A 12870-nucleotide genomic window follows, 5' to 3' on the forward strand; every position below is an offset into this window, starting at 1 on the left:
CTGCAAGAGCTCCTTCAGAAGGCTAGAGCTTATCACCTCTGGGAACTTATTGGGATTATCTGCGTCTGTTTCTTGGGTTTCTGGTTCGGATTCTTCTCGATTTCGTTCTAAGTTTCCGCTGTTGCAAGCCACTTCAATGTTGACCCCATGCAGCGTAAAGACGAAGAGCTGGTACATCTCCTTGGTCTGAGTCTCCTTTACTTTATCTCCACACTCAGAACTGTTAAATAAAATGGTTTTGGTCACGTTTGCAGAATTCATCGACGTGAACCACTGTCGCGGCTGTATGGCTTGGTCCTCCTTTAATCCATTATTCCTCAGCCCGGGGCTTTCTAGAATGAAGACAAACGTGTGAGCGTCGGACTGTCTGACATCGTCATCTCGCGGGTAGCTATCGCTGATACTGAAGGTTGAATTTGTCTCCAAGGTACTCAAAACTGGCGGCTCTCCTGTAGAATGGCTACTCTGAAGAAACGGACCTGTCAATGTTATTGTAAATGTCTTGTCACTGCGCTCTACTGTGAAGATGCGTGAGCTCATGCGTTCCATTTTGTACCTCTTGCTTCCGAATTTAAGGAAGATCAGCTCTGGAACACTCGTAAATAGAGTTAAATCTGCTGACGAAGCTGCGTTTTGAGTTTCGGATCGTTCCCTTCTGTCACTTTCATCACCGTCGATACAAGAATCCACTCTAGAAATAGGTGAACGGAAGCACGCGTACAGTGCTTTAGTTTGGCGCCTGACGGTGGATCCTGGAACCAAGAGTACTGATGACGACTTTGGGCTCATAGAAAATGTCCAGCAAGCTCCTTCTTTGTTTTTGCGACTTTCAGGCTTTTGCAGATGGGTCTTGGGGCTTGGAGCGAGTACGAGCTCCATAGGACTGCAAGAAGCAGAAATCCTTAGTGTGATTAACTGTCGCCACATCACTTTTGGTAAGGTACCTACTTTTCAGTGGCAGCTAGAATCATGATAGCTATTGGTGCAGAGCAAGCTTTAGTCTGCGGTAGTGTTAGTATACTAGTATGCTTTAAATTTAGGGGTTTGCACTCACTTTCAGCTCGCAGTAAAGTCCATGTTTGCCGATTGGACTCGGAGTCATCACGGAAAATGGAACTGTTTTCCACACAATTTTAGCTGCTATAGCCTTAGTCAGTTGTTTGAGATCATTGGTAGTTGCCAGGTCTTCGTCCACTTGCGGCGTACTGTCTTTTATAATATACGGAGGCAGGGAATGTTGTAGCCATCGCGCCATCAGATTTAGAAACTCGAGACACTTGGCCACTGTGCCATCCTACACACCAATTTCTGCACGTTAGTAGCCATCGAGATTGTTGGCGTTTTATTTCCTACCGTGCATGAAATCAAGAGATCAAGGAGTGAGAGCTGAAACCCTTGCAAACTCAATCCATCCATCCCCAACTCGTCAAACTTGCGGTCGAGTTCCCAGTCGTACTGCACAAGCTCTTAAACCTGTCGACGTGGTAGCTCAGGAATGACCCACTGCACCAACCGCAAAGAGAAAGTTTCATATTTCTCCATGTTAAGTTCTAGATCTGCGCAACTCTAAACACACACACAGTTTTTAATCAGCTCTACCTTCTCTTACCTCAACAGTACGAAAGTTGCTCACCCTCTCATCGTTCAAAGTCCCACCGCCAAAATTCGCCAAACGCCAGCAAGTTTCGGTAATGATTCGCAAAATTTTCGGATTAAAAAATACGTTCAAAATGTTGCGTCGACACGCAGAATCTTCAGCTTCTTCGTCCTCTGATGTCGCTGGATCTGATACAGTTGTGATATGCCGTTGATATCTCGTGTGCAGTCTCTGGAATCCTTCAGGAGTTCGGATACTTTGCTCTCCACGGGTAAGTCTGCGTCGAGTGAAGGCCTCGTAGCATTTCTGCAGCTCTTCGTCGGACACAGACACGTCCGATGGCATTGATCAGAGACCTGAGTGCCACGCTTTAGCGACTATTTCTGCCTACAGTGGTTGCAAAACTGACATAACACTAAATAACACAAGCGTTATAGTGTTCGGGACAAGCTGTTATTCTCACAGAACATTTATTTTTAGCCAAGAGAAAGTTGTGAAATCTTCTAAGGGATCGGCAATCTTTCCACCAAGATTTTCTATCGCTTCTAGACGTAAGCTTTGATGATGTATGGCCATGTAACCACGTCGTGTCAATGCATATGCAATCTTTGCAGTGTAGACAACGCCAATAAATAGCTACTTTCCAGCGCTTTATACGTGACCAGAGGTCTTCATGGACGAGGCTTTGTGCCAGTCGACACCCAGGAACTCGAATACGTCGAAGTTGGGGTCCTTCACATCCACGGCCGTCATGCGGTCGTACACTTTGCGATACTTAAGCGCCTTCTTGGCCAGTAGCGCGCTGGTACTGGAGCTCGTGGATGATGAGGCGTCCGCAATGAGGCTCTTGGTGCGCTCTTCGGTACGCTGGCGATACGCCTCGTCATGGTAGCAGAGGCGGACACGGTGGGCCGCTCTCACGGTGGCCCACTTGGTTGTTCGGGTGGAGCTGGTGACCACGCAGTTGGTCGAGGTATCTACGGTCGTGGCCATTGTGGTGTGTGAACGGAAAGCCTCTTGTGACACCAAAGGCGCAAGTTCGAAAGTGGGCTTTCCAGTAAGACTGGCCACGAATTGGACGGTCGTGTAACGCCAGTGGGACTTCCTGTATGAACTTGTTTCGACCTGCTAAAAAGAACAGTCTCGAGGATCAGCCAGGCTTGCAACGTGCTGGTCCTGTAACTTGGCAGCTTTTTCTGTGGATATTATCCACAGAGAGCTGTTCACTTGGCGAAATTTGGACAGGGAGCATAAAGAGACTCGCACGGTACTGAAGAGTGCATCGGGATGAAGCGGGGGCGTTCGCCGGACAGTTGCGTCGCACTACATTGTGTGCGCTAATGGGCAGATGCGCCGAAATACTATCTTTAGCTTTTGGCGTCCATCTTACAAACTCCAAGGTAAACCATCAAACGTGATCAGCTTCAGGTATCATCTAGAGGAGGGATCTGGACACGCCTGTCCTTCTGCGATCATTTGCGTAGACAAATCACTGACATCAGATTTAGACGTCACTGTCGTTGTGGAAAGCAAGTTGCCGCAAGTTTATGGAGCCCATAACATTCCATCGGTCAGTGGCTGATGGAATGTTAGCAGTGGGTACAGCTGACATGCGCATTGGCGGTTCTTCCCACGGAGAAGTTCCCAGAGTCTGGACCAGCCTTGTGATGTCCTGAAAGGCTCCGTTGGGTCTGCCATTGTTTGCCGCACCAAGCAAGTAATTAATTGAGTCGAGTTACTAATTGAGTGGGCCGTTTCTAAGAACGCTCAAATTGATCAGGCGTAAAAAAGATTTTGGTCCACCGTCCAATTTGTGTCCCGCTTCAACTATTCACCAAATTTCACTTCATTTCCCCGTCAAACTCGATCTTACCCAGAACATGCACGTAGAAATAGAGTACATGTGGTGTGCATCATGCACACTAATGTACAGTGCATCATACCGTACGCCCAAAACATACGTGTTTAGTACTGGAAGGGAATTATCACACTATAATAACAGTCAACACGAGCTGCACACACTACACATCGACGTCAATATAAAGCTACCCTTTAATTAACGCTTTATCCGCGAGTCACGTAACATGACCAGAGGTCTAATGATCAGCTTCAAGCATCAAATCAGCGAAGTTCTGGATCCCTTGATCGCAAACAATCGACGGTGTCACTTTTCTTCGACAGAGAGCGGGTTTCCGGTCCGAGTGCTACAGATCGTCGGCTCATTTCGTGGAAAAGTTGTCTTCGAATTTACGAAACAACCAATAAGTGGAACAATGCAATACAATGGAGCAGAGGGCTCCGGGAAGTGCACACAGCTCTCCCAGCCACAAGTACTGCAGTGAAGACGACAGCTACGACACCGTCAGGCACATTGGGCTAGTTTTTTTCTCTCCTATTTTCAGGCCACTTCAACATTCAAATCAAATTTAAGCTCACCACACATTCCCTGGCAAATTCGTTCGTGTATGATGACTTATCACGTGTGCATAGATCTTTGTTAGCTGCTGAAATGCATTTAAATGCTGGGACTGCTGGTGCTTATAATTCGCTACGAGAGATGCCAGTGTGCATCTACACATCCTACGCTATTGACCCAAATCGAGTTTAAGAACAAAAACAAATCCGTCCTAATTTTTTTGGGGACGTCAGGTACCAAGAGGAGACTCACCAACTTTACAAGATTCGGATTACCAACTCGATAGCCGATCGAAACAAAAATCGAAGGGCATCAGCAGCTCGCCGGGGCTCTAAGCCTGTTCTATTCTATAAGTCTTTGGTATACTGCACAAAGACACTTATCTGCACGCATGGGTGGACTTTTAAGCCAAAGGGAAAAGGGTCGCGCACAAACCACGACATTTGCTCAATCGACTGTCCGGACAAAATGAGCGCAACTCTGGTGCAAGACGGCGATGGCTACAAGGTTCGCGTTACGAAGCACATATCGACACACAACCACGATGTTGGTCGTGATGTGTACTATTCGTACGCGGAGGCTCGGAAAATAACGTCGTTGGGCACGCGACGTGTTGTCGAGACACTGGTACAAGGTAAGAAAGAGCTTCATCTATTCGGTATGCATAATTATAGTAATTTTATATTGCTGCTCTAAGGTTGGTCCAAGAAGAAAATGATTCTGCGATATATGAAGGAGATGTCAGGAAAATCTGTGCTGCCAAAAGATGTTGAGACCCTCGTTGCCAGAATGCGTAAGGAGACCTACACGTCCGAGGACGATAAAAAGCGTGTGACCCAGGTTTTGAGAGATTTCAGTGAAGGTCCGGGGAACGCGGTGAATGTTTTCCGCGATTAAGCCGCCGGGCCTACGACTTGCATTACGTTTCATCACAGCCCACATGCGAAGGATGACGCGTAAGTTTCCAGAAGCTATATGTGTCGATGCCACTTACGGAACAAACATCATTCGGTACGTTACTGCTGGAAGTGCTGGTGAAGTTACCAGCATTTACGTGTTGGTATTAACTTCACCAACATGTGCACGTAATCGTGAACCATTCACCAACTAGCTTGGTGTTTGTAAGCTCAAAGCTAGGGGAGTCCGTGACACTGGCTACGTTGATCCTCAATCTTCGCCTATTGGCTAAAATCATTTCGTACGTTGAAGACGATTTCATATTGCGAACCAGCACGTCCAAAACGTTGACATCCTCTTAGGATCGCCCATGCGGCTACTGAATATGCGTACAGGTATAGATTGTTCAGTTTCATGGTCACGGACAAGGTCGGATGTGGAGCTTTTGCTCAGCACTCTCTAGTTGACGGAGAGAGCAGGTTGAATATGCTGTGTGCAATCCGTGCGTTTAAGCAGAATAACCCAAGATTGACGGACGTAAAGGTCATCGTAATCGATAAGGACTCTACCGGACTGTCGCTGCTGCGGGAACAGCTTCCATGAGCTACGGTGATCCTCTGTCATTTTCACGTCATTGATTATCTTAATCGAGAAGTCAGCAAGAAGGACTACGGATTTTCAGCTTTCGAGAAGATAAAAAATATCCTGGTTATGATGGTTTGCACTGTAAAAGAGAGTGAGTTCGATGATTACCTTGCTGCTTTACCGCAGTTGTGTAGTGGCAAGCCATCATTTATGAACTATTTTTACGGAGAATTGGCTCACCTGCAAGAACTTGTGGTGCACGTTTGCGCGCGGAAACATCCCGCATCTCGATAACAATACGAGCAACCGTCTGGAATCCAGTTGGGGGGCTGCTAAGGACTTGCTGCATCGTCACAGGGCCATGGATGAGTGTATTGATTACCTTCTCTTCTTACAGCAATCTGCTGAGGACCTGTACACTACCAAAACCAAGCTCGTCGGTTTCCGTTACAATCACAATTACGACAGTGAAATGGCAATGTTAGCCAAGTTAGCTACATACCATGCCTGCAACCGGGTTGAAGAGCAATATCTTGCTAGCGGCAAAGAGACGTACGGCATTTTAAGCAACAAAGACACACTAAACTTTTTTACGCTATGCAGTGCGAAAGCTGCCGAACAATACGCACTGAACTTGGCTGAAAACTCTTGTAGTTGTGCTGTGTACCAGACTGTGCTGCTTTCGTGTCGTCATATCCTGTATTTACGGCAGAAGCGGCCGGATATGCGCTCTGTTATTCCTTGCGAAGCCGTACCGGAACGATTGTTGCTTGCTGGCGAAGACGAAGAGGATACCCGCGGCCTGGATATAATGCAGAAATTTTACTTTGAACATGTTGAGGCCCCTTCAAGCCGAGTAATCGGTCATAACAAAAAATATCGATCTGGGTTTGCAGTGTACCAGAGAATCGCAGAAGTGGTCGTCGACATAAGATCACGAAGTTTTCGTAAGTGGATGGATTTCCTGACAGAACTAGAAGAGATTGCTCGCCATAATGACATACCGCCATCTAGCAGTGAAAGCAGTACATGTGTTGGAGTCACTAATTCGGGTAGAAATGGTGAACAAGTCACTTACTTCGTCACCAACTTGGATGATACCAGTGTTTGTATCACAAAAACGGATGACGCTGGTGAAGAAGTCGCCAATTTGGAAAGTGTACAGAATCCAGATTCGACGCCCGACATCAAAATCGAGAAGGTGGCTCGTGTGGAAGCGGCTTCAAGCCCAGCATCATCAAGGAGAGAGCTCGACCTCGACAGTGTTGGTATCGAGTCGAGTGACGATGAGGTTGTTAGCATTGTGCTCAACACGACAAGCAGACCAGCAGGGAGACCACGTGAGAAAAGGGCAGTGAAGAAAGCAAAGCGCCGAAAAGAATTTGAAGAAACCAAGACACACAATTATCAGATTCGTTCTGCCAGAGCTTCATGTCCAGAAGGCACAAACCGCAGGGATGAATGCGATAGAACGTTGACTGGCCAAAACTGGGCACAGAGCACCACATGAAGACGTAATTGTATCAATTCTAGACGTTGAGACATTCTCACTAGCTGACATCGATACCATGGACGAGTGGCATTGTCTAAAGAAAACACTTTCGGCGGCTCGCAAGCTGATAGCGCGGCTCGAGGCAAAACCAGACATAGAGACACGACGTGAAATAATAAGTCGTATATTAGCAATGAATATGTATTCGGCGTTTTAGTCCAAGATTGGGGAAACGATCATCCAGTGTGACGACGTAACTAGATTCGCGGGCGAATGTGGCTGAGCGACGGATGTGTGTTCGTGGCGGATCTCAAGGTGGCTGACTCGTGGAGTCACAGCCAAACTGAGGGAAGAATCTCCCACGTACATGTGGTGGACTCTGGTTCCCTAGACTTCCAAGATGCGAGCGACCGGCAGAGAATGCTGGGCACTAGTCACTGCGTGCTACGCAAAGTCGTCAATACTCGTATTGTTCTCGTTCCTGTTCATATCTTCGTAGATATTGAGCATTGGTGCGCAGCAATTATCGTCTTTGGAAGCAAGATTGTGTGGGTTTACGACCCTAATGGCAGAAGCGACTATCTCGACGCGGTTGATACAATTGTGACGAGCAAGCTTCATCCGCTGGTCGATCAAACATGCAATCTGACAATTCGGCGCTCTTCTGCCTGGCACCAAACGGACGGCTACAATTGTGGCGTGCTCATCGTGAAGTGGTTCGAAACGTACCTAAACGTGGTCAGCCGCACAAAGCCAGAAGGGGATCTCATAAATCTGACTCCAGAGAGCATTTCGGGCAAGGACCTAGATGAGTGCAGATATCTAGTGTTCCAGTCGGTTTTTAGCGACCTTACAAGTAGCTAATGCGTATGACGAATGGCACCTTTTTGGCATCAATGCGAGCCCTTATGCTTTTGTAAGACGAAGACGACTACTGGTGTCGCTGCAGCGTGGCTAGACCGGCTGTTATGTCCCAAAGAGAAGTGTCCTAATATCTCGAGGAATCCACAGCACACACACGACAAGCTACAGACTACTCATGACAATTCGGGCTGAGAGCGTGATCCCAGCACTTAACAAGCTGAAGAAGCAGGCTTTAGCAAGGCAGTGGCGCGTGTACGAACCCGCAAAGTAATAGACAGAAGGCTGCATGCTTGACGTCGGTCTTCACGACAGCAAAATCCGCCAAATCAAGATGTACCCGACCAGCTCGTCAACGCGTAGAGCGACTAACCTTCACTTTTCGAGTGATAAGCGCATATGGACGGCGAAGGTATCCAGAGTAATGTACTTGACAACGGCCTTCAGGGAATCCATGGCATTGTCAATAGCGTTCATCGTCCAGTCAAACGATGGGCGATACTTGCTTGATCAAGAGAAACCATAATCTTCTATGGTATACTGCACGACACCCTCAGTAATACCGCCTTACGGAATGGCCGAGTACATCTGTCCATACTTCATCTGACCGGCGCTCGGTACTAAATCTTATTGTGAGGGCACCAGGGCGTTCAAGAAGCCACGCCTCCACTGCACTGGAAGATGTTGCATACTTAATTTTCTGTTTCCCCTGGGTAACTGCTGGCTCTCAAATACGAGACATGCCGAATTACTTTCGTAATGTATGTGGTTGGAGATAGCTATTCACCCAACAAGCGGTTTGGTCTGTTGTCAGCCTAGCTTTGAGGGACCCAAAATCTATTTGGACGTGAGGAATGACACGCTCCCGGGCAAAGCTAACACGCCAAGACGCGTTATCTTTGATCAATCAATGAAGGTTGCAGCGGCACTCTTCGTCTACATCAAAGCTACAAGCCCATCAACGTCAGAAAGAATCTTGCACGGATGCGACAAGCAGTCTAATGCATGCATCGCGACGTTCTTCCACGCGCTTAGCAGCAAAGGAGCGAAAGAAAGAGAGTCATACGTCAGTCAACAAAGATCCCGACCGTGAAAATGAAGTATAATATATTCTTGAGGAGAGTTCTTTGTGAAGTGGTCAGGCTATGATTTTGATGAAAACGCTTATAAGCCCGAAGAGAATCTAAACCCCGAAACTGTCGAGCTTTTTCGCTGCCGTCGAGACTCTAGTACGACAATGCTTGAACGCCAAGAAAGTGACCCTACCCAAGCAAATGACTTGGATGGCTTTTAGTCGGGTGCAAACGATGCTGCGCTCGATGTAGTAGATTTTGTGGGAGCACATGTGTGCTTCTCGCCGAAAAAGAACCATGGATGTCTCATAGCGATTACCAATCGATGAGGTGTACGTATTTTTAGCAGGCGTAATTGCCCGTACTGTAAAACCGAAGAGAAATCTGAAAGCGACCAACGATAATGACACTCAATATGAGCTTCGGAGGACTACCAATGCGTTTCAATTAAAATGACATATCCACAGCATTTTCCGCGTTAATACCCTCGAGGGAATTTAAATGCTTAACCGCTTGAATGGAAATGAACTGAGAAGCGAAGCCTGGGATGTCTTATGCAGACTTTACCTTGAAGAATCAGGTGATGCAATTTGTGGGATTACTTTGTCTTCCGGAATCCTCTCATGGCAGTCGTATCTTGCACAGGTTTCGTCTATTTCTCTGTCGTGGGATTTAAAAAGGCGGCGATTATGAAGTTCAAACCATTAGACATCTTCGACAGACCTGACGACCTTTACACGCACGAAGACGGAGTAGCTGCATCGTGTGTAAGACATGAGCACATGGTGATTTTTCACCGTTCTGCATCGTCAATTTTTCTGGCATATTTGCCTCTTGCGTTCTGGAGAAAGGTTGTAGACAACACAAACGCATCCGCGTTTTATCTAAAACGACCCGAGTGACAATCGATGTGATGATGACATTTATTGGGCTTAAATTCTACATAACACTCATTGACATGGGTGAGCTTGCGAATTACTGAGAGGAACAGGTTGAGGATACCATCGTCGAGAGTGTGCGACTGAGCAGGTGATGGGGTTGCAAGCGCTTCGAGTTCATCAGTCAAAACCTCTGCTTTCGTCATCAAGTTCCGCTTTCAGATCCTACTCCACGAATAAGACCTCTAATGAACATGCTAAAAGCTCGCGCGCCGAAGCTTGTTGCTTTTGGAAGAAATGTCGCTGTGGATGAGCTAAATTATAGCATACCGATCGAGGTTTCCCGGTATCTTATTGTTTTTAACGCAACTAAACCCACTGGGAAGTACCATTTCAAGATATTTACGTGCTGTGCACAGTCTCTTTGGATTACGAAGTCGGATCGGGCAACGTCGTCGCTCTTGTTTCGTCAAAACCGGAATGCTCACCTAACATAGTATCAAAACTTTAAGGATGGTGCTTTTAAAAGATCCTGTAGAGCGCTAGCAGCCTCACGACAACCAGTAGTAGCACCTGGATTAACGGTTGCGCTATAAGTAAAACGTTATGCACACATAATACTTTTGTAGTGGGCCACGCCATTACATAAGTAGGTAGATTTATATTACAAAAGTAGGTGCAGCAGCACACGGCTAGCGTGTGCTGAACTGCCGTCATCCAATTGGTTGATATATGGGGAGCCAGACCCATTATCACCCAATAAGGGTTTGACGTGTATTTGAGTGGTCAGGGCAAGCTGCCCTGGACCTAAATAAAAACAGAGTTGATTTCCCTTCAGACTAAGCACTTGGTTTCACTATCGCGGAACTTGCACGCTTCCTCATTATTACGTGTAAGCTAGTAACGGACACTCTAGGCCCGTTACACCTGGTAGCACTTCGTAGTCCTTCCCATGACCAAGTTCACAATGAGCCAAGGCCTAAAGTCTGAAGCTTCAGGGTCAACCCTGGAGCATGCTGCTTTCCCTCAGCTCACTCGTGTCGAGTGGGAAGCCTTTCACCGCCTTGCGGCGGTGTCCGGTGAGGCTGTGTCGCGTCGCTGCTGAGCTCAGCGACTCCCGATCAACAACGTCAAGCAGCTCAAGAGTTCATGGAACGCGAGCTCGCCGACGCGAATCGGCGAGCGACAACTCTCTCGCGTTCCTCGAGGATGATCGAGGCGCAAGGAGCGAAAGTTAACTTCTTACTTTCCCGACTGGCCGGGAAAGCAAGGAGTGGGCACTCGGCAAACTGGTCGTAAACAACGATGCGTTCTCCACCCTGGAGGCCCTCCAGAGTGATCTTCGTCTCGCCTTCGAGCCTCCACAAGACGAGTCCCGAGTGCGCGCAGAGTTCTTCGCTCTGCGACAAGGCAAGATGACCATGCGCGACTACGTCCAGAAGACACGCCACCTCGCGTCCTGCATCGTCACCAATCCGATTGACATGGCATCTCAAGTCCACGTCTTCGTGTTCGGCATGCGTGAAGGCATGACGCGATACTGTCTGACTCGAGCGGAACCCTCCTCACTCAAGGAGGCATTTGCTCTCGCACTTCGTAAAGACTACGTAGTGGCGGCGTCGTACGCGCGGGAAATGTCCGCGGAAGCTCAAGAGTCAGCTCCGGAGCCGATGGAGATCGACGCGATTGACGCGTCGAACAGCCGCCGTCGTGCAGTCCCTCGCGCGAATGGTGGTCGTACCAGTCGATCCCTCACTTGCTTCCGCTGTCGGAAGGTTGGACATCGCGCGGCTGAGTGCGGCGCGCCCCACGCCAGTGCTCACGCATACTGTCGATGCCTCTCCTACCGATCAGCCAAAAAAACGGTCAGGGCCAGTAGGTGCGGGGCGCCCTACTGGCTGGAATGGAGGTCCGGGTCCCCCGGTGGCAACCCAACCTTCTAGCCCTCGCGTGCTACACGCACACTTCAATGCCACCACAGCGTCGGGCGACTCAAGACTGATCATCATCAGCCTCCATGTCGCCGGCGCCCGACGTCCACTACGCGCGCTTGTGGACTTAGGAGCGACAAACAACTTCTTCCGTGAGTCGTGTTTGTCGACGCTACCCAGCGAAATCGCTGTCCGCAACGGTCGCGGACAGGTTGAAGTCAAGCTTGCTGACGGAAAGCCGCGCCACGTCGCGCGGCGCGAGATTACGTTGCCGTACACTTTCGACGGCTTTCGCAGCAATGACGACTTCCTCGTGATTGAGATGAACTACGCATTCGATTGCATCCTGGGCATCCCGTGGTTGTCACGGTATCAACCAGAGATTGACTGGTTGGCCCGCTCGGTTAAACACCGCAGCGGTTTCGACGTGAGCGAGGTGTTCACCCACCTCCTGGTTGCCCAGAAGGACTGGCCCCACGTCACCGTCGTGGACCGGTCGTCCACGACGCAGGCTGGACACAGATTGAGCGATGGCCCTCTCTGCACGGCTTGCGCAGTGCTGTTGCACGAAGACTCCTCGGCGCGAGGCGAGGGCAAGAACACGATGGCGGTCGAGCAGGGTCTCCCGCAATACGAGCAAGCGGTCGAGCATGGGTTCCCCGCGGCGCACCACAGCGGTCGAGCATGGGTTCCCGCGGCGCACCACAGCGGTCGAGCATGAGTTCCCGCAGCACGATATGGCGGTCGAGCATGGGCTCCCGCAATGTAACACGGCGGTCGAGCAGTCGAGGCTCCCGTCACCCGAGCCGGTGGTCGAGCAGTTGGAGCTCCCGCCGAACGACCACGCGGTCAAGCAGTGGCCCCCGCGTGTGACCGGCACAGTCGAGAGTGAGCTTCAGTGCCTAGAGCGGGGTGATACATCGTCCAGCGAGAGCGATTCTTCCTCCTCGAGTACACACTCGAGGCGCCGGGCAAAGAAGTCGAAGCGCCGTCATTTGAAGCCACGACGTGAAACTGCACCGAGCGGCATCTCACAGACGGAGTCGGTCTGTGTCATTGAGCACGTGGACGACGGCATGGACCGTCAGCGCACCGTCGATCTTGTGTGTCCACCTCGCGACACTCAATCGATCACCAGCT

General features: G+C 49.2%; 1 protein-coding gene across 1 annotated transcript; it reads right to left on the minus strand.

The window, feature by feature from the left end:
• Positions 1 to 2064: 2064 nt before the first annotated feature.
• PITG_18291 (uncharacterized protein) lies at positions 2065 to 2610 on the minus strand (the record flags this gene model as incomplete). The annotated part of the gene is made up of 1 exon (XM_002997699.1): positions 2065 to 2610. The coding sequence occupies one exon, from the start codon at positions 2588 to 2590 to the stop codon at positions 2249 to 2251; it is 342 nt and encodes a 113-aa protein (XP_002997745.1).
• Positions 2611 to 12870: the final 10260 nt, after the last annotated feature.

This window comes from Phytophthora infestans, genomic scaffold (genome assembly GCF_000142945.1).
Source record: "Phytophthora infestans T30-4 supercont1.67 genomic scaffold, whole genome shotgun sequence".
Classification (NCBI taxonomy): domain Eukaryota; phylum Oomycota; class Peronosporomycetes; order Peronosporales; family Peronosporaceae; genus Phytophthora; species Phytophthora infestans.